We start from the raw sequence: 21,876 nt of genomic DNA, 5'->3' as shown, positions 1-21,876 counted from the left end.
TGTTTGTAGTTCCTTAATCATACCATAGCAAAGATCTCATAAGTTCTCAGTTCCACACAAATGTTGTGTTAGTGTCTTAAATGAGGTACGGGATCTCTAGTAAAAATGTAGTTAGGTCCCTTTTTATAAAATCCTGTGTCATCAGGCCATAAAAGATTACTGTGTTGTCTAAGCTGAGGACTCCCTGTATAACAAGGTTCCTGTTCCCTGCTATATTCTGGTCTGTTTTCTTGAGTTTCAGTTGCTTTTTGTTGAGAACTGAGAAGTGATTTAATGACAATATAAGGGGACAGAGCATACTTTCCTTATGCACAGGTCAATTATATGGCAGCTGCTGACTTGTATACCTTGTAACTTTGCTGACTTTTGGGAATGCTAAAGAGACTTCAGGTGTTTTTTAGGTTTGCAAAGTCCTCACACTTCTTTCTGGTTATTGATTAAAATTTGTTTAAAAAACAACAACAAAAGTCACATGGCGGAATCTCAGAGATAAGAAACATATTTTAAAACTTTTTCATGTACAGCTCTATTGTGAAAGGAAGGATTGTTCCAGTCAAGGTTTAAGTGGGTTGTGCTTTCTAGTTTTCTAGCCTTTTCCTTGAAAGTTAAGTATGTAGAACAATCTATACTGGCATTAAAGCTGTTTTCATAATAGTTAGAATTTTTGTTTTATTAAAAATTCCAAAAGAAGCCCATCTAATCTCTGCCCATTTGCGTACTGAACAGCATCATAAACAAGGGTGTCCCTGTCTCTTCTGCAGCCCATCACTGGTGAACAGCCACCTGCTGTTACTGCCACTAAAAAGTCAGATTGCTTTTTTTCAAATGGGAGTGGGAAGTCTTGGCATCACTTTCTGCCTTTGTATCTCATGGAGGATGTTGTGCTTTAAAATGGAATGCAGTCTAACCCTACAGTACCAACTCAGTACGTGCCTCTGAGTGCATTTGGATAAAATTAGCCTTGCTGGCTTGGGATCAGATGTTGCTTTCAATTTCCAGTCTGTATAGAAAGAAAATAAGGAGAAAGGGACTACAAAGCCATTGCTTGGGTTTAGAGGAATAAGTATTGGAAAGAAACTAGATAAGGACCTGTTGTTTTCCCTGTGGCACACCAGTAAGCTCCTCAGCTGTAGATCAGCACTGCCCTGATGACGGGAGTGGAACTGCCCTGTTAGACACTGGCAAAACAACTGGTGGACATACACTTACACTCATGCTGGAGGATCCTCCTGATCTCTCAAGCTTCAGACTGGTGTCAGTGATGGGGTTGTAGTATAAACTTACTGCATACTTTTTTGGTTTACAGCTCACCTGTCAAAGCTTATGTCTGACAAGAAGTGCACAGCAGAGAAAAAGGCAGAAATGGAAAATGTTCTAACACAGGTAGGTGCCTGCATGGGGAGGTGAATGTTTCAGGGGTATGTGTGTAACAGGGGAATGGCAGTGCACCGAGTCCAGCGGCAATGTCCCTTCTGTGTCTCAAAACGTGCTCAGAATCTTTACCTCAGATACTGGTAGGCTGTACATGCTCCTAAATACTGAAAACTTACTGGTTAACCAACACTGTAAACTTGCTGGTTAATTGCATCTCCCTCCTGCTATTTTGGAGAGTTATGGCTATTATAGTAGTCTCTCGAATGTTGGATTGGTAGGGCTGGAACTCTGTGCTTGGAGCTGTTCTGCTCTGTTCCACTTCACATCTGGGCAAAAAGCCTATTTCTTCTGAGTCCCCCCTTTACCTTTGTAAATTGCTCACTGAGGGATTGTGATACAAAGGAACAGAGACAGATGAGAAGTTTTGTCAGGGTTTTTCTGAATCACCTTAGCACTGAATTGGTATGTTTTAAAGTTGTCTCGGCTTTGAAGTACTTGAGATTTGTTCCTCTGTCTGTAGCACACCGCACAGATTTTTTCCTGTGTTTACCGTGAGAATAGTTGGGTGCTCCAAGCTGACATTCCTGAGCAGCTGTACTGACATTTGCCTTTATTTTTGTATTTGTTTTTCTTACTTTGTTTTTAATGTCTTTTTCCCATGACTTCTAGGATAAATGCTTCCAGAGGCATGCATAGAATGAATGTTTACTTCTAGAAAGAGCAACTTTTTTTTCCAGTGTATTACGTCACTGAGCAGCTGTCATTATTTTTTCCACACTACAACACTGAACTTTGACCATCCTTTAGGGGAATCTCTATTAATAAACTCTTTTTATCTCCTGTCTTGAGTTTTCTCTGATATATGAGGGATTGTGACAATTAATGCTAGAAACAGCTCTTTTAAACTTGAGTGTTAAATCATTGCTGTACTGTTCACTATAGATCCCTCATGGTACTGAAGTCTAGAAACTACATTTAAATGTACACGTGCAAAAGGCTAGTACATAAACACACAAAACAGTGCCAGAAATTGCGGCTCTTGTGCGGTTAGGTTGCAGTTAGATCTGTGGTTCTACTGCTTGATTCCCATCTTCCAGAGAAAGAGGAAGGTAGGGTCCTGGAAGAGGTTGACATTACCCCACCTGTGAAAGTATCCAGTCATTACCAAATTGTTTTCAGAGCAAATGGAAAATCTTTCACGAGGAAGCCCAGTGCTGCAGATTTACTCTATTTAACTAAAATGCAGAACAGCTCTAAAAAGAGAGCATCTAATGCAAAACTTGAATATTGTGTTTCATGCAGCAGAATGAAATAAATGAATGCTGACAAAGCCTGGCAGAAATTTTAGCTTTCTTCTCTCTTATTGCTGTATTTTTTCATTCCCAACACTGCTTCCCATGTTTTAGCTGAAACTGTTCAAAAGAAGCTACTGGTGGGTGGTGATGCAGTCCCAATGACTCTTCTGCTTTACACCCACTCATATGCTCAGTGCTTGCGTTTTTCTCTAGAGTTCAGACTTTCTGTGGTATGACTGAGTCGTGGACCTATATTGTTAAAATGGGTTTGCAGATGTGCTGTGTATTCTTCTATCATTGGCTCAAGCTTTAGCTTGCTTGAAAATTTAGGTTAAAAGGGAATAGTTTGGGCAGGTGATGCAGAGCTGTGGATTGTGCTCAATAAAAGATGAAGAGGACATAATTAATTCCTGTTGTCTAGTAATTAAAATAATTCTCCTGTGTTTTAATATTAGTTGGACAATTATGGCCAGCAAGAACTTGCAGATCTCTTTGTGAACTACAATGTGAAATCACCTATCACTGGAAATGACCTGTCCCCTCCCGTTTCTTTCAATCTGATGTTCAAGACCTCCATTGGACCTGGAGGAAACATGCCTGGGTAGGTACTAGTCTTGTTCTGCTCACACTCTCCCTTCTTCATAGATCACTCTGAATAAAAATGAAGTCTCAACAGGATTGAAATACGCAATTTCTTCTTGAGTAGCCTTCCCCTGCCTTTCAGTCCAAGTCTTATTTGGCAGGTTGGCATTCCTTGTACTCTCGGTGAAAGGGAGGAGAAACAAGGAACTGTTGCAAGATCATGAAAGTCCTTGAAGCAGCCAGACTGTGGATCACAGCAAGGCCTTACTGATTGTTTCCATAAAGCCAGTTAATGTTGGGTCCCCAGTTGTCAGCAATTTCATGGCTATAGAGAATGTGCTTCAGTGTACCTGTTTCAGGATGAAGTTACTTAGCAGGGTGATCCAGTGGTAGCATCATTTACTAGGTGTTTGTAATTAGTGTGTGAGAATGTAGAGGCTTGAGTTGGGGTCTCTGAAATGAAAACTGAGACCTCCATTGAAGAGTGGAGAATATGATTCTTGCATATGCTCTGGGATGGTGTCAGAGACACATGTCGTATGTGTTCTCCAGTGTAGTATGTTAAATAGTCTGAGTAGGTGGTATTCTGTGTGGAAGTCTCAAATCACTGTAGGGGTTGTAGGGGCCTCACACTAAAGCCACTTCACAGTTGGTGTAACAGCAGAGGTGCAGTCATGGTTTGCCGGCAAAATCCGTGTTTGTAAGCAGCCTCGTACAGCTCAGGCCTACATACGAAAGGCAGAGATGGTGCATTCCCTGTGGCCTCCTTGATGTCACTGGCCACTGTATTTCATTCAAACACCTTTTTCCGTTCCATGCTTGCATCTCCAAAGTAGCTAAGTTACCCACTTTACTTTTGGGAGTAACTAGGGAGTGCTGTGTTTGGGCTGCAGCTGATGTTTGTTTTTTTCCCTTCAGTCTATTGCTTCATTGTTTTGTGTCTGGAGTTAAACGACTCCAGAAAAAGTACCACCTTTAAGTTTTGTAGTAAGTGTGTTTTACTTTTCTCACTGTTTTCCCCACCCTTTTATCTTCCTGATTTTTCCCTTCCCCCTATCTCCTTTCAGCTATCTGAGGCCAGAAACTGCACAGGGAATTTTCCTCAACTTCAAACGTCTTCTGGAGTTTAACCAAGGCAAACTGCCTTTTGCTGCTGCCCAGATTGGAAATTCCTTCAGAAATGAAATCTCACCCCGCTCCGGCCTTATCAGAGTGAGGTACTGCACACTTCCTCTTTCGACAGAAGGGTACCTGGGAGCAGGTAGCACCTCCCTTTGTTCCAGTGTTTGTACATGATTTTTTCACTTCAGCTCTTTCTCCTAGAGGACTCCTGATTAACGTGCCCAGTGAGTCTCAGGGTTCATGGGTGAACTCATACAGTTAAGGTTTTAACTGCAGAATTTTATCTAAGCCTGGCTGGTGAGAAGTAGGATCTCTGAAATAGCTGTTGTGTTAGCAACATCTGGTTGAAACTCAGTTTTACTAAGAAAATTTGGCTTCCATCATAATCTAAACAAATCATTTTTAAAGGTAGCTGTGTTCTCTACAAGATGTGCAGCTTTGCTTATTTAATTATGTTCATGTGATTTACTTTAAAACCGAAATCTGGAATCAAAACGTTCTGCAGATTCTGCGGTTCTGCAACTTATGAGAGAGGAAGTTGTGAGATAACCTGACTCAGGACATGGGTTTGTGTCCCAAGATCAGTCAAGAAGCAAAGCTCAGGGTTGTTGAGAATTAATTTCAAAGCTTTCTATCTCAGGATAAAAGTGATCATTGCATTTCTTTAAGGATAGTCTGTATTTTAACTGAACTATTCTGAACACAGGTCTCTTCCGTTTTATTTGGAACAAGAGCTCTTGTGCACAGTCAGCGTGGTTCTGCCATCCACACAGGCAATATGTGTTGTAAACTTGGTCATTGATTAATATGGTGCCATAAATGTCACTGAGAGGCAGTGGCATCATTAACACTAAGAGAACTCTGGAATTTTCTCAGTCCTCCTGTTCTCTTGCACATCTGGAAATGAGAACTTTTCTCATTGAAATGCATTTGCAGTCAAATATAAATTATATGCCTGTGGCACATTTATTGGAGACTGTGTTATTATGCTATCATAGCAAATTACATCCTGATGCCTGTGATTTAAAGTTAATGATTACCTAGAGCTTTTTTAAAGGTTCTTGATAACAAGCTAATTCAATGTAAAGTGATTTCAAGCAATAAGGCCACGAATCAATGTGTGAGTGTAGATGTATTAAAGATAAAATTCTTAAAATGGAATGTACACCATTGCTGAATGTAGCAGTATTATTATTTTCAAGAAATTATCACCTCACCTGGCTATTTTGGGCACCTCTGATATGAGATAAGGCTACTGAATTAATCAGGGGATTAGTCTTGGTTGACCCTGTAGGAAATGTATACTTCTAATATGGGCATAACAGCAGCCTGAAAAAACTCCAGAGAACTTCTGGAAGTATTTCCAAAGGTGATATTCTCTGCTCTGAATCACAGTGGTGATAACTATGGCCTGGAGACCTTAGATGAATTTGTAGATGTAGATTGTTTAGATGTAGATGTAGAATGTTTAATTAGAAATTTGAAGATGAAACTAAGTCCAGTGTTGAGACTGGTTCATGTTCCAGTTTGTACGTTATCTTGGCTCTCGGTTTGCATATGTTTTTAAACTGCTGACTTGCTTGTGAGAGGCTAAAGCATAATCATTTATTAGAGGGGCTATAGCTGGCACATGAAATATTTACTACACATGGTCATTTGCGTTTCTGTTAGGGAATTCACCATGGCAGAAATTGAGCACTTTGTGGATCCCAGTGAGAAAAATCACACCAAGTTTCAGAATGTGGCAGATCTCAACATCCTCCTGTACTCTTCCAAGGCCCAGGTCAGCGGGCAGTCTGCCCATATAATGCGGCTGGGAGATGCTGTCCAACAGGTAACATTCCTCTTGCAAGCACATGGACCTTGCTTTTTTGAGTATTGCTCTCAAGGCTAAACTGCAAACTGTCATGTTGGTGCCAGATGGGGTTTGCTCCCAGATTTAAGCATCAATGGATCAGTGTGACTGAGATCCAAGCCTGACCCTTTTTACCAGTAGTGAAAGGCTACAGGTGGGGCTGGGATAGTGGTTAGAGGTTAAGCTTCACACTTAGCTAATGGGAGGGGAACAGTATTAGTATCTGCCAAAAGCTCAGCAGTGACTGGGAATCTAATACTCAGCTGCTGACCTTCATCAGTATGTGGCTTGCACTTTGGGGTTTCACTACCTGATTCTCCATGCATGCAAGTTACAAATGAGTAGGTTTACCAACCCCCTCTACCTCACCCCCCCCAAAACCCCAAATAAAAAACACCAAAACAAAGCTCTGCCCAAAGCCTAAACAAAAAAAAAAAAAACGCAAAACAAGACAACAGCAAAAGAACCCCCACCACTCCCTGGTGTATTGCAACTGTGAACTGTAGGGTACAGCTCACAGTGGGGTCCTGAGCCATAACTGCAATTCCCATGCACTGTTGTAATACCAGTGACTGTGCTGTTGGATACAGCAGGGTATTGTCAAGTAGGTGATCTTCAGAGACAGTTAGTGATGAGTTCTAGAGTAATCATAACTTACTGTTTCATTCAGATGGAGATATTGCCAGTGGCACTAGGTGAATTTGAAAAAATGTAATAGTTTCAGGGGAGACTTAGTACTTTATCGCAGGCAGCTGCAAGAAGTTCTGTCTGTAATGTGTCAGGCTGTCTGCAGAAGTATGAGAAGTCATGATCTTTGCATCCTTAGGAATTAATGGCTATGTGTTTTTTTTTTTTTTTTTTTTCTTCCTGCTTTTCCCCTTTCCAGGGTGTGATCAATAACTCCGTTCTCGGTTACTTCATTGGCAGAATCTACCTCTTCCTTATAAAGGTCGGTGTATCCCCAGAGAAGCTGCGCTTCCGACAGCATATGGAGAATGAGATGGCTCATTATGCCTGCGACTGCTGGGATGCAGAGTCCAAAACATCGTATGTAAGTGGCAAAGTGAAACAGCAAGTGGCACTCCCTGTCAGATCTGTTGATAGTGCGGGAAGGGACTCAGTTTTATTTCTTGTTTTTTAAAACTAGGGCTATGAGTCTGATGTTTCTGTCCAGTCCCACGTTGGTATGGACACACTGCAGTGGAAGTATTCTGAATCCAGGACTAAGGGAACAAGTCAGCTCCCTGCAGTGGGCTTACACAAGTTTATGAACTGTTCATGCTCCTTTGCTGGAACCTTGAAGTTGCCTGGGGACTCTTCACTGTTTGAATTTCATCCAGTGTTAAAGGAAGCCAAGTCCTGGTGCTTTCCAAAGACTTATAACCCCTGTGACAGCAGTGGGGAGGGATTTGTTTTGCTGGAGATGTTATTCCAGGGCAGATTCCTTCCTGCTTGAATTCTTGCTCTTCGTTTTCCACTTCCAAGCTGTGAGAAATGAGTTCACTCCTGCCAGTTCAGCCAGCTGGTGCTGGAGGAAAAATTTCTCAAGGATCTTTCTGTCTTCTTGCTGAGTCATTAAGAGCTTTTCAGTTCAGGCCTTGTTGAGTGCTTTGTTTTTCTCTTGTATTGATGGCTGGATTTTGAAAAATGTGTCATTTTTTTCTTTAAGGTAAACCAGCAGTAGGTAGCTAGGGGCAAGGCTCTTAGACTCATTTTAGATTTTTCTTGAGAGCTTTCAGCCTCTTCAGTAAGTCTCTGCCAAGTGTTATCAGTTGGAATGATAGTTTCAAAAGAAATGTCTTAAAAGGCATAGTAACTAGACGATTGTGAATCCATTCCCCTCTTCAGGGTACAGAATCTACTTTTTGGGTTGAATCCAAGTGAAAAAAGAAAAAGTCATTTCATTATTCTTCTCTCATGTAGTGAAGCACATGTTCTTCTGCCTGGTTAGCCTTTCCTAGGAGTCTGGGGTATGTGCAGATTTCTGAAAATATCTAGGCAACTCTGGTGGTCTACTTCCAATAAAGGATTGAAAGATTGAAGGGATTTTGCTGAGGTCTGTGGGGTTAACCTGTGACACTGCAGTGACCCTTATAGGGGTAGACCCTATCCACAGTCCTGACCAGATTGACAGCCAAACAGGGGACGGGTCAAGGCTTCAGATGGTTCAGACAGCCTTATTTATGGGTAGGAGGAACGTCCTACAAGCTAGGGGTGAGGAAGTTGTGTGTGATTGGTGGTTTTTGTCTGTGTGGGGTGTGTGTTTTTCTTTTTTTCCTCTCTCTTTCTTTTAAGGAGCTGAAACAGTTTTATCACTAGTGTTTTGTTACTGGCTGCTATTCCTCTAACTAGCTGTAAAATTCTACCAAATTTAAGATTAGAAGAAAATTCTTGCAGCTCGGATAAGTGATTTGTCCTCATGTAGAAAAGACCTGCAGAAATGATTGAAGAAATGGCTTCCTCTGAATGTAGATAGCTGACTTCCATAACTTCATAGTCTCTCTTCCCAGCCAGCCCAAAACAGGCTGGACATGTGTGGGCCACACCATGTAAATAAGATCAATAAACTTTGCAAGCCTTGTCACAGATCAGGACAGCACTCACACAGCAGTATGTCCAACAGCCTCACTCAGAAGTGAAGACAGAAATCCCAGGGGCATGACAAAATCACTTTGTGAGCTAGACTCAGACTTTGGTTTGTCACTTAACTCTGACAAAAATGTTTAGACCAACTTGCAGCACTCAGCAGTAAGAAGTTAACTGCTCTGAATACCTTAAAATCTATTCTATAAAGTTATTACATAAACCTATATTTCATGTTTTCCAAGAAGTAGATGTAGTACTCTCATGGTTTGTGTAAGAATTCCTCAAGAGGTTCTGGAATTTTTCAAGCCCAGGGATTTCTTCTGTTCATACACCTTTCCTGACAGCCTGCTGTAACACTGCAGAATGGAAGACCACACAGCATCTGGCTGCCTGTATGTCCATGCTGATGTGACAGAGTGAATGGAAAGCAGTTGATGTGCCTTTTCTTATATGGGATTGTCTTTTGGAAAAGCCAGGTGGTGGTTGTATTTTCTGCAAGTGTTGGAAGACTTCATCAGTTCTGTGTGTGTGAATGGTATTTTGAGATTCCTCTTTGCCATACATGCTGAAATGTTGAAAGAAGTGCTTCCCTTGCATATGATCTGTGTCTCACTAGCTCATAAGCCAAGCTTTTGGCCACTCTAATGTGGCTGTTTGCCTGCTGTCTATTCTGTACTTTTAGAGTGGTGAAGCCCTGGAGGCATGATGTCTCGTGTGCCTATAGCATATGAGTGATAGGACTGTGTGCTCTGGCCCCAGCCCCAAGCTATTGGCACAGCGCTGTGTTCTGCCAAGCCATGTGGAAAACCTGGCCCTGAACACAGGCACTGGTTAGATAACTGATCGTTTCCTCTGGAAACAAATAGAATCATTCAAATGAAGGAGCAACTAGTGAGTGAGGGCTGCTTATTTTAACAGAGCTAATTATGTAGAAAAAACAGTCATGGGAGCAGGGAGGGCTTAAGGGTGAATAAACATATTTGATGGTTAAGTGGACAAAAAAGTGAGTTGGTGAAAGCTTCCACTTTTGTTTTTTCAGGGTTGGATTGAGATCGTTGGCTGTGCTGATCGTTCCTGCTATGACCTCTCCTGCCATGCCCGTGCCACCAAAGTTCCTCTTATAGCTGAGAAGCCTCTCAAAGAACCTATATCCTTTCAAATAAACCAGATTCTCTTGAAGTGAAAAGTGATTTGACAGTGAGATGTCTTGGAGAGCTGTGCAGCTCTATTTTAAGTTACATCTGTAAGTTTAACAGGGAGACCTAGAGCTACAGACCAGCATGACTTTGGGAAGTAACCTGCAAAGAATTGAGCATGTGGGTGACTTTACTCAGGTGGGCAAAGGGGATTTACTATTGTACTTGGTGTTTTCTAGCTTAATGCTAGGCTCTGCTTTGATTGTGAAGCATGGTTAAATGTGAACATGGGGTTACTGTCCTAGGTTACTCCATGTCATTCCATGGTTCTGCTGCTAGCTGTACTTGTAAAAAAGTTGTATTCTTTCAAAATTTTTGACCTTCTGCCCTTCACTATTTTTTATTGTTCCTTTCCTGTCCTGGAGCGAATTCCTTAATCCAGTAGCAGGGGAGATTTCTTTGTGTTGTGTAGCAATTAGCTTTGACATAGCAAAAGAACCAGGCCCTGCTTTCTGTCATCTCAAACTCCTTAACTGCCTCGTACAGAACAGTCAACGTTGTTCAGTTTGAGGCAAATAAGGGAGCCATTGGCAAAGCTTATAAGAAGGATGCAAAGGTGGTGATGGAATACCTTTCCATGTGTGATGAATGTTACATCACTGAGATGGAGCAGCTGCTCAACGAGAAAGGGTGAGCTGGCTGTGTGCGCGTGGGACCCTTCTCTGACACCTCTGATGAGGGTTCCCAAAGTGCTGCTGGATTAATCTGAGCCACCAGAAAACAGCTTCCTCGTGAGAATAGGATGAGTGGATCATCTGAAATGTTTTAGTGCTGTCCCTTCTGCCAAGTAATTGCTGGCCATCCATCAACATATCTCTTGATATATGCACATAAATGTGTAATGATGGTATTCAAATATTTGTTTATTTGCATGGGAATGAGGTTCTGGCTTTAGTAGGATTATCCCATAAAAGAGACACCTCAGTGAAATGGGATGTGTTTACCAGCTTTCCTACTCTGGTTTGAGAGTTGACCAGAGCTGGCAGATGGTTTTGAACTTAATTTTAAAATTAATCAAATAATTCTCTGAACAAAATAGTTAAATGAGAACCAAAACTTGTGTGAGTATCCTCCCATGTTTAGTGACATGCTTTAGTATTTGTTACAGCCTTTGCCTTATTGGGGCAGCAATTTGTATGTCTTTCCTCGACCTGTCTGCCTGTATTCCTAACACATGCAGAAACGGAAAATGTAAGAGAGATCTACTGTTGTCAAATTTGGCTGAAGCAGTCAAACAGCTGTATATGTTATGTGACGGCTAATTGTGCAACAATAACAAATAAACTTCATTGCAAACAGGAAATGATTCAGGGTGTAGGATCAATGCATACATTCTAGGTAACACTTTTTTTTTTTCCCTGAGCTAAGATTTATTTCTTTTACATTTCTGTGAATGTGAAAGTGTAGAAAAAAACGGTAGCACTCGAGATGGAGAGAGAAGCTATTGCAGGATATGTTTACACAGAAGAAAGTGAACTTAGTTCATTCAGAATCCCACTGAAATGATTCAATAGATGAGTTATAAGCAGTATCCCAGGTTGAATTCATAGTGGACTGTGAATCGTGACAGTGGTTTAAATTTAGCGTCCAGCTGTAGCTGTATTCACAGCAAAGCCTTTATAAACTTCAGCCCATTTGGTATCGGGTCCAAGTGCAGGTGATTAGCCACAAACTTTTCTTAAACATGTTGGTTTTTGTATTATCCTGATCTGAACAGTTCAGCAGGGAGGGTACCATTGCTGAGTACACATTGACAGTGTCAGGGTGTTGGGCCTGCCTTTCATATGACCACGTGTGTACAAATTAATCTTGTGAAGCACTCAGGTTTACAGCAGCAATTTTCTGTTAGGACACATAATAATAAAGACATTTGCTTCCTGTAAGTGGGATAGGTCAATGCAGCCTAAATTCTCCTTGGCAAGGAGTGTGTGCTAGTTGGAAGTTAGCAAGGAGCAGGACAAAGTAGTTAAAGAACCATAATATCAAAAGCTTTAGAAATAGTAAAATAACTATGTTGTATCCTCCCCTTCGGTATCTGTGAAAATGCAGGGCATTTTCTGACACGAGTCAGTTTTCATGAGAAGTCCATGCACTCGACAAGATGTACAGTCTGCAGCAAGTGCCTGTTTTGTGTGCCTCACTTTTTTTCTTTTGGTGTATGTGCTTCATCCTGAGATTCTTCCATTTCCTAACCGAGTTTGCTTCGGGCTGTTAACCACAACTGAGTTCACTGTGATTATGAAAATGGTTGTTTTTAATGTAGATGGAGTAATTTTATTATTAACATGAATTTCTTTTAATGGGTATGCCACATGTTTCTTTGATCTCTGGGGGTTTGCCCTGGCTTCTGTCACCCCACTCTTAAAGTCAACTGACCAATGAAATTAAGGAAATAAAAGCTACAGCAATAAACAAATAAGTTATAAGTGACTTCTTTTTTCTTTGCAGGGAATTCACTGTTGAAACAGAAGGGAAAACTTTTAAATTAACAAAGGACATGGTTACTGTGAAGAGATTTCAGAAAACATTACATGGTAAATTTTGTCTTTGTTGTTTGATCATCAAAAATAAGAGGCAGATCAGGATACATTTTGAATGTGAACTTGACTAGTTGCATTGTCCTGTTAGTATTGTACCATGGCACAGGAAAAATGCCAAATGTTATTTCCTCGAGATTTGATAATTTAAGAGAGTTGGAAAGCTTTCACACAGCAGTGGGATTTCAGCGACCACTGATGCAGGCCTCTCTGCCTGCTTCTCACCTGGTCTGCTCAGTAACCCATTTAATAGACTTTGAGTGGCATATTATTATATTCATGCTGCTTCAGTTGCTTACTCTGGGATTTGTAAGGTCCCATGTGGTGCTGAGAACCAGCTGCTGTAGTGATGGAGGAGCTGTGCAAAGTGCACCAGCTTTGGGAGCTTTGATCTTCAAGTCCATTGCAGTGCAGCAGATGTGGCAGTCTGTTGGTAGGGCTAGGGGCAGATCTCTGCGCTCAGAGCTCCTGTTGTTACTCCGCTGCCTGGAGCCAAGTCTTCTGGCATCTGCCAGCTTGCCAGGCTGCCGTCCTGACCAGGCTCTTTAAGCTGACAAGTCCAGTCAGTTCCTCTGGTAGTCGATAATCACATCAGTTTTGGCCAGTGACTGCATCTCCATAGAGCTGTTGTCCTGATATGGGAAATGGGGCTAGAAGGTAACTTTCCAAAATGCATGGATTTAGTTCCTCAAAGAAGTCTTGTCTTTCCAGCCAGCTCTGTAAGCGCCTCACCCAAGGTCGTTTGGGAAGTCTTTGACAGAGCTGGAGACTGAGGTAGATTTTTCCCCAGTTCATATTGTAACTAGTGGATTATCCTGCCCAGGGTTGAGAACATAATAAATGCTTCTAGGAACAAGTAGAGCAACTTGTAGCATGTGCAGAATGTATTTGTTCTTGCAGCTGCTGAGCCTTTGAGATGTGCAGGTGTCTTTCGGTCAGAGTGTGCTGCTGCTGTGCCAGGCTTTGCTTTATTGCTTCAAAGAAGGAATCAGAGTTGTAAGTGTTAGTGATTGCAGTATTGCTCGGGACCAGCAAGTAGAACTGCAGTTGCTGGTTTTCCTTTAAATTTGACCATTTGGCAGTTTGGCTGCTGTCTGCAAGCAGCAGGCAAAGCTTGTGGTTTCCTTCTCTCTTGTCTTGAAAACCGGCTGATCAATGCATAAATAAGACCTTTTGGAAGGTGAAGTCCCACCCTGGGTTAGGTGCTTAATTGAGCACTGGCTCTCTAGGCACATAGAGTGGGAAGCAAGTCAGGGTGGATTGCTGGAGAGCTGGATGCTAGCCTTGGTTTTCAAAAGCAGCTGATGTCTATAACTGTTGTTTCTTCTCCAGTAGCTATCTGAGCTCTTTCTAAAAAGCTGCACTGTCTGAGCAGGACAGCTGTCCACTGAGCTCCTTTCATACACAGAGGGGAGAAGGAGGAAAAAGCCTCTCTGACAGACATGTAGCAAGGACTGGAGAGAATGATGGGTATATAATAACATAGCACATCACGTCTTCTGAGAGCTTTTGCAAACATTAACTAGTTGGTCCTCGTTCTCTCCCATTCTTGTGATACATTGCAGGGAGATGGAGAACAGGGAGGGGAGCAGCATTGAACCAGGCAGCTGAACGGCTCAAGAGTACAGAGAGAGTCTTTGCTGGAATTGGAGCTTCAGATCCAACTCAATGCTTCTTTGCTCAGCCTGCTGGATACTGAGGCTGTGTCTGTACATTTAACTGAAGTGGGCCAGAGACTGAGCATTGCCCTGCCATCATCCGGGCTGTTTAATTGCTAGCCTGTTCCCTGGCAGAGTTTTGGTCTGTGCCAGATAGCACTCTCCCAGACAATGCCTGGACAGTTTGTGGCTTGGTGTGGAGCAGGGACTGTTCCCAGTGAACAGTTTGGATGAGGCATCACTGTTGTCAAGTGGAAGAGGGTGTATCTATGTGGATGCAAGTTGTGCTGTGCTGTTTGCTCTTAGGGCCAGAGAAGGGGCCCTGGCTTGTGTTTTACAGCCTAAATACATTCTGCACATGGACTAAGTCCAAATCTCCACCTCAGGTATTTGTATTTAGAGCAGAAAATTTTAATCTTTATTTCCATTTCCTCAGCTGCATGTAATCAGAACTTCTGAGCAGAAAGGCAGCCTCAGTAAACACATCTTCTTTTGTGTATGAATTATTTTTTTAATGATGACATGGGTTCTTTTGTGTTCCAGTGGAAGAAATCATCCCAAATGTAATTGAACCATCATTTGGTATTGGGAGGATCATGTACACAGTGTTTGAACACACATTCCACATTCGGGACGGAGATGAGCAGAGAACGGTGAGCTTTCCTGTGGCTGGGCCTCAGCTTAAACCGGCTGCAAACATTTGACTTTCCCTAACATCCAGGGAAAGGGCTAAAATAAGACTGCACTAATCAGAGTAGAGATGGGAAAACCCAGGTGGGCTGTTGAATTGCTGTTTTTGCCAGCATATGTGTTATTTACATGTGTGCACTGAGAGCATTCTGGAGCTGTGTGTGCATGAGGCTCTCACTGTATTACTGGCAAGGGGCGAGAAATTCCTCCTTCTGGATTCACACTTGGCAATGTCCCATTGCTCAGAGAAAGGCATCTCTTCAGTGTTTTATTTTCTCTCTGCTGCTTTTCCTGGAATCATAGTTCTGTGTAGCAAGACAATAGACTAACTGTTTCCTCAGTCCCCCATGAAATTCAACCTTCTCTCATTCTGGGCACCCCTAAAATCTTGTCCTGAAACTTTGCTGTAGCAGGGGCCAGAGGGAAGTGTGTGTTAACATACAGAGCACCAGCCTGTTTCAGCCAGTGCCCAAACTGATGCTCTGCACCACTGCTGGTGGCCCATGGGAAGCTGGCCGTAAACTTGATACTGGTTCCTGTTCATTGTTTCTGACTGTTCATAAAAAAGAACAGCAGCAGCACTCCTTAGTGTCTCTGGTTGCCACAGGATGTGATACAATTATGAGTGGGGGGAACACGGTTCAGGAGCTTAAAATTAGGACACAGTTGTCTTTCAATCACAAACTGCTCATGAAGTCTAAAATATTGTAGTTATCTTCATTCTAAGTACCCATTTATTTTCTACGTAGCCTGGGCTGCTCTGTTTTGTGGTTTGTCTCAGTTACATTACTTCTGTACCCTTACACAGTCTTTGCTGATTGACAGGAAAGAATTTTTTTTTTTTCCAACCCCCTTTTGACACATTTTTCTTTTCTGAGTGTGTCTGTGGAGGATTCCGAAAACCTTAGAGCTGTATGTGCTCCATGTGTGTGCAGAGTCTCTGTGGGAATCAAACAGGGAGATGATTGTAAGAACTTTTCCCTTTAGACTCTGCATAAGACTAAATCTCCTGGAAAGACCCCTCTACCCTTCATTTTTCTGTAATTCAGTTGAGGTTCATATTCTTCAGGGAGGGCTCCGGTAGACCTCTTTTGGTGGGAGGTAATGTTTGGCTGTTGGGAGGGAAGAGGGAGTGGAGGACAGCTAAAGAAAATCAACCTTCCTTCAGCAGTGTGAGGTATTACTGCTGGGGCCCTGAATGCTGATGTCTTACAGAAGGCCAGTGACTCCCATGGAACAGTCACCCTGCCTCTAACCTCAGTCAGAGCTTATTCTCACCTCTAAGAACGTGGTGTAACCATTAAACTTGTATTTATTTGGCTTTTCTTTTTTTCCTTAGTTCTTCAGCTTCCCAGCTGTTGTAGCACCGTTCAAGTGCTCCGTTCTTCCTCTAAGCCAGAATCAGGAATTCATGCCTTTTGTCAAGGAATTATGTAAGTGTATTAAGCACTGTGGATCCGATGGAGATGTGCACTGGGAAGAGAGGTTTCTTCCTCAGTGCTACAGGGAGAAAATAGCATTGGGATCATGTGGCACTCTAGTGTGCAGTGGGAGAGCCATCACATTAAAACAGCTGAGTTGGTTGGTATCAGTCAACTTTGGGTATCTATCAAACTCTTCAGTCTAGACTTAAACCCAACTCCCTGCTCTTCCCCATGTTGGTTTGCAATGTAAAAGACACTTCTTTTTTCCTTTCTGTGTCAAAAAGAAATCTTTCCCGCTGCATAGGAAAAGTTGTCAGGAGCATTGGGGTTTTGGTTTCTTTTTGGTTTGTGGTTTTTTTTTTTTTTATAACCTTCTTTTCTTTGTTCTTGTTAGCCAGCTAATTAATTAAATTGGTCCTAGTGCTGCTGAGCATCCAAGCATTCTGTCAGAATGTCCACTGGTACCATCTAAAAGTGAATAAGTGAAGGATAGAGCATAGGCTGCATGTCAGTGCCTTTGGCTGTTGGCATCAGTTCTGCTTGGGACCTCACCTCCTCATGCTGGACATGCCCCTGCACACATGTAAGGCTGGCATGTTTTTGAGTTAAAGCAGAGTCCTGGGACTGTAATGGCAGGTTGAAGAAGTCAGTGACTTTTGTTCTTTGGGTAGGAGTTGAGCAATACAATGTGGAGAGCTGTGAGAGTAGAGATAGACCTGTGGGGTGGGTTTGAGCTTCTAGGTTTGGCAGGGACTGGAACATTGGATCCTCTGTCAAAATAAAAGTGAGGGTCTGTGATGCTGCTTGAAACGAGGATGCGTGGTGCCTCACTTCAGGTAGTGCCATGAGGATATGGGAGGCCTCTGCTAGGATCATGTTGCCTGCTGAGTATGTAATGAGTCCTGGTGATCCCCCCTTGTCTGCTTCTTGCAGCTGAAGCACTCACCAGGAACGGCATCTCTCACAAGGTGGATGATTCCTCTGGATCCATCGGCCGGCGCTATGCCAGGACTGATGAGATTGGTGTGGCCTTCGGGATCACGATCGACTTCGACACCGTTAACCGGACGCCTCACACCGCCACCCTGAGAGACCGCGACTCAATGCGCCAGATCCGAGCCGAGGTAAAGGGCAGGCAGATGGGTTGGGCTGCTGACAGAGCTAAGTCTTGTTTCTTACAGGCTAGGGGAGAGCATTAGGTGCTGTTTCTGATCCAGCAATGTCCCAGGTCTATGTGCTTCCAGCTCCCGTAGCCAATTTAGCTATTCTAAGAAATCCCCAGGGAAGAGATACTGGTCAAACAGAAGATGCCAGCCCTGCTGCAAAAGTGAGGATAAGCTTTTGTTTTTCTTGGATGTAGGAGGTGTTGATCTTACTTGGAAGCCATGCCTTGTGCCGATTGCACTGCTCTTTAGAGTGCCTTTTTCCGACTGAAGGCTGATGAGTAAATGCATTTGCTGGGCTGGGTCTCACTTTCAAAGGCACGGCTCCTCTGAATCCACAGACAGCAAAAGGCAGAAGATATTTCCCTGCTACAGGCTGGCTGGCAGAGCACAGCTCAGACATAACTCCTTAAAGCTTGCTTCCCGCCGGTGTTGCCTGTGCAGCACCAGAGGATCTGGTGAACCATTGCCGAAAAGCCACACCTGCCGTAAGCACACTCTGCTAGTACGGCCATAATAGAGAGACAAATAGCAAAGCTCCCTATGGTGGTCTCATTGTCTGCGAGCAAAATCTGCTCAGAGATGTGGATGTGTAGTCTTGGCACCTCTCTCATGCCCTTTTCTCCCTGGCCCCCACCAGGAACACAGTTTGGCTCCTGTAGGAGGAGGAGTTAGTGCTCACCTGCAAGGCTGAGTTGTTCTAGCTCTGCTCTGTACAGAAGCACGTGTACTGCTTGGGGCTACTGAGCTGGCTGTGGGTTTGGTTCCATGTAAGAGTCAGTGCCAGTTCCTCAGGGCACCCGTCTGTCTGTGTATCACCAGGGTCACCCCTCACTGCAGAGATGAAACTTTGATATGATCCCCTCCCTGGCAGTGTTCAAGGCCAGGTTGGACGGGGCTTTGAGCAACCTGGTCTAGTGGAAGGTGTCCCTGCCCATGGCAGCGGGGCTGGAGCTAGATGATCTTTAAGGTTCCTTCCATCTCAAACCATTCTATGATTCCTTCAATTTCTGCAAATTTTCTAGTTTTTCTAGCTGATCCTTTGGTAGCGTACTATGAGGAGCAAAGAAAAGGCAACTGGCAGCTTCTTTTGTGCTGGTCTTACAGTAAACAGGGCCTGGCTAAATCATGGCTTACAGTATCTTTTGGATGTGTGTATTGTTTTCTTTCCCTTCCAAAACTGTAATATAACAGTACCAGGGATGAACGTTGCTGTGGGTCCACCACGGTGACAGTTGCATTTCCCTCATGGGTTACCCTGAATAACTGAGCAGTCTTTGCTGAGATGACACAGACTGTGATTTAAGATGTCCTCTTAGTTAGTGGTTTTTCTCTCCAAAAATGATCTTGCAGGAAGATACCTTGCACCTGTTCTGTTGCTGATGTAAATATTACCCATGTTCCCCAAGTATCCAACAGAGCAACTTGATTCTGATGACTTGTGTTTCATATGTCTTTGTGACTTTGCCTGCAGATCTCTGAACTTCCTGCCGTCATTCGTGACCTGGCGAACGGTTATCTAACTTGGGCTGACGTTGAGGCAAAGTATCCACAATTTGAGGGACAAGAGACTGGCAAAAAGGACACAATAGAGGAATAAAGAAAAGGACCTAAAGTAAAATCCTGTCAAATGTCCACTTTTTACTGTTCATGTTAATATGACATAAACTTACTGTGTATTATTCAAAGCTGCATTGTTTGTGCACACAGGGACTATTTGTTTTCTTTTCTTCTCAATTGCTGCCTGAATTTAACTTCAAAAACTGAAATAATTGCAGTCCAAGTTAAAGGTGTTATGAATAAAAACGCCATTATATATGCCTGCTTCTCTGTGTTTATGCAGCCTTGTACTTTCTTCAGAAATGTCTTTTTTTCTTTTTTTTTTTTTTTTTTTTGGCTGTGGGTGTTACAGCTTTGTTACAGCCCCTCAAGAAGGCAGGGACCATACACCCTTTCATCTGGATTCAGATCACCTTGGACGCTTGTGCAAGACGGTACTAGTTGCTTGGCCTCATGTTTGTGAAGGGCTGATGAAGGTGTCGGTCCTCCTTTCACCATTGCGCAGTGCTTCAAGCAGCTGCTTTAAGAGATGGGTTCAGTGCTTTCTTCTGTCTGCAGGTGTTTAATACCTGTTTCTGCAGAATTGAGAGCATTTGAGTGCAGGAGAAGAGAGGGGGTGGAAAATCCTGTTCCAGTTCTTGCTCTTGCTTGGCATGGTTGGTTTTCTTGGTTGAGGGAGCGAGTAGCTACGAGCATGAAGAATAGGAGCACTGGCAGGGTCACTTGTTCGTTAAGTGTCTTCTGGCAGCAAGGGCTGAAACTGGAGGCTGTCCTTTGACTTCCTGGGCAGTGTGGAAATTCAAAGCCGTGTGCTGTCAGCATGCCTTGCTCCAGCTGGAGGTGGGAATGGCACCTGACCTGGACCAGCTAGGAGAGGCCTCACACCCACTTGTGTTTCAGGCTCTCAGCAGAGAGGCAAGGTCTTGTCTCTTTCCGTGTCATTTCTTAGCCTGCTTGGATGTCCTCCAGCCTTGGAGAGGGCTCTGGTACTGCCATCCCAGGGATTTCTATCTGTGGGCTAGAAACCTCCCCTTCAGAGGGTAGGGAAGCATTCTCCTCCAAGGTTTTGCTTGGGTTTAAAACATTCGTTTAAAGAGAGGTTAGAGAACGATCTCTAGCACTGTGCTGGATGTAGCTGACTAGAGATCTGCTAGGGTAGGTGATGTGCTGGGCTAGGAGAGCAGGCACCGTGCAGCTTCGAGGAGCCCTGGCAGCAGGCATGGCTCAGCCATGACCTCTCCCTGCCATGTGCCTGTGACCGACTCCCAGGAGTGACTCCGACATGGCTGCAGGGGAAGCTGAGCTGGAAGTCGTTGCACTGGCTGAGTCTTTTGCACATTTGTAAGAGCTCTTTTTAAAACATGACTGCAGGCAATGCTGCGCAGTGAAATCAAATGATGACCTGAGAGCTTTAGCCAAAATAATAACTAATAATAAATTTCTCTGAATCACGGAGCCTTAAGTATGAAATAAATTGGATGCTCCTGAGAGGTTCTGCTCTGATGCCCTAACACATTCCCAAAATTCCCAGTGGGGAGAAGCAGAGTTGGTGTTTCAATGGGAAGAACCTGAGCAGCGTAGCTGCAGCTTGTGCTTTACATGCTGGCCCTTGCCTGTCTGTCCCTCATAGCTAAATCTGAGGCCTGATCCCCACCTTTCTTTAGCCCTGGTGTAAATCAGGCATTTGGCACTGCTGGCTCTGTCAGTCGCATGTGAGCAAACCTAGCAAGCTTTAGCCTTGCTTAAGCAGGTCTGATACTCGTCAAGGAAAGGCTTTAAAAACAAATGCAGAAGAGGATGCTTGAAAGCATCAATTGATTTGTGTGACTGAAAGCTGCTTTATCTGTCGTAGCAGCTGATACCTTCTCCAGATTGGCAGGCAAACAGTAATTAGTGAACGTTTCTGCGTAACTTCCTGTAGTTTTGGTCTTCTGCAGAAGCAGATGGATCGGGGGCATTGGAGAAGGAGGGGCAGACACTGGCGCAGGGGGTGGGGGTTTCACCATGCCCATAAATCGCTGTGCTGCTGATTTAGTTTTGTTTTGCTGGGCTTGGTTGCATGAATTCATCCTGGTGGTGACAGCAGGCATGCAGTCACCACTTTCAGTTGTCCTTCTCCTCCTCAAACTACATCCTTGAGTTAAACTGCAGTTTTATAGGTCTGTCTTGTGCTTGAAAGAGGTGCCTGACCTGGAGCAAGGTGAGTACACCGGGGTGTTTCTTTGGCCTGGGGCTGCTCTAAGTATCTGCAACATGTAAGCCGTGGAGATGTATGCCTGTGGATCCCTGCTAGGAGCCATTCTTAGCATCAGTTTCCTCTGTGCTGGGGTGAGCGAAGGTCATCCGCTTTGGCAAATGTTCCAAGACACACAGAGTTAATGTAGTAAATGAAGCCTGGTTAATTTGAGTGAAACACTGATAAACAAGCCCATGTGCCTGCGTGCCAGGCGCTGTATGAACTCAGCCAGTGGCCCATGGGCAGGGAGGACTACAGAGGGCAGGCAGGGCCTTCCAAAGCGATCAGTGCTTTGGGGTGTCCCTGTTTCGGAGGATCTTAACGGAGCCCTGACATGACTCGGGTTTTGGGCTGCATTGAAGGAGGTGTTGGACCCAGTCACTGCTGCCCACCGTTGCCTTTTGAGCAGTGGCTGGGAGGTCAGGTCAGCTCCTCTTCAGCCATCTCCCCAGCCCCTCCTGCTGTCCATGCTTGAAGAAGGTAATTAGCCCCACACTGCTGGCAAATGCAGCAGTACTATTTCCTTCATGTAAGAACAGATAAAAGTTTGCAGCCATGAGTAGGAAACCATCACCAGGGAACTAATTAGACAGCAAAT

At 43.7% G+C, this 21,876-nt stretch overlaps 1 protein-coding gene across 1 annotated transcript in view; it reads left to right on the top strand.

Annotated features, from left to right (window-relative positions):
- Positions 1-19,300, top strand: part of GARS1 (glycyl-tRNA synthetase 1) — a 28,752-nt gene extending 9,452 nt beyond the window's left edge. Inside the window, exons 6-17 of the mRNA XM_074830674.1 lie at positions 1,307-1,383; positions 3,125-3,270; positions 4,319-4,468; positions 6,045-6,207; positions 7,115-7,279; positions 9,854-9,962; positions 10,496-10,640; positions 12,459-12,544; positions 14,749-14,858; positions 16,235-16,328; positions 17,253-17,443; positions 18,957-19,300. Coding sequence (XP_074686775.1) covers positions 1,307-1,383; positions 3,125-3,270; positions 4,319-4,468; positions 6,045-6,207; positions 7,115-7,279; positions 9,854-9,962; positions 10,496-10,640; positions 12,459-12,544; positions 14,749-14,858; positions 16,235-16,328; positions 17,253-17,443; positions 18,957-19,082 — 1,562 coding nt within the window. The 3' untranslated portion in view covers positions 19,083-19,300. The remainder of the gene's footprint in view (positions 1-1,306; positions 1,384-3,124; positions 3,271-4,318; positions 4,469-6,044; positions 6,208-7,114; positions 7,280-9,853; positions 9,963-10,495; positions 10,641-12,458; positions 12,545-14,748; positions 14,859-16,234; positions 16,329-17,252; positions 17,444-18,956) is intronic.
- Positions 19,301-21,876: the final 2,576 nt, after the last annotated feature.

Source organism: Strix aluco, chromosome 1, assembly GCF_031877795.1.
Source record: "Strix aluco isolate bStrAlu1 chromosome 1, bStrAlu1.hap1, whole genome shotgun sequence".
Lineage (NCBI taxonomy): Eukaryota > Metazoa > Chordata > Aves > Strigiformes > Strigidae > Strix > Strix aluco.
This window is presented reverse-complemented; position numbering and strand designations above follow the sequence as displayed.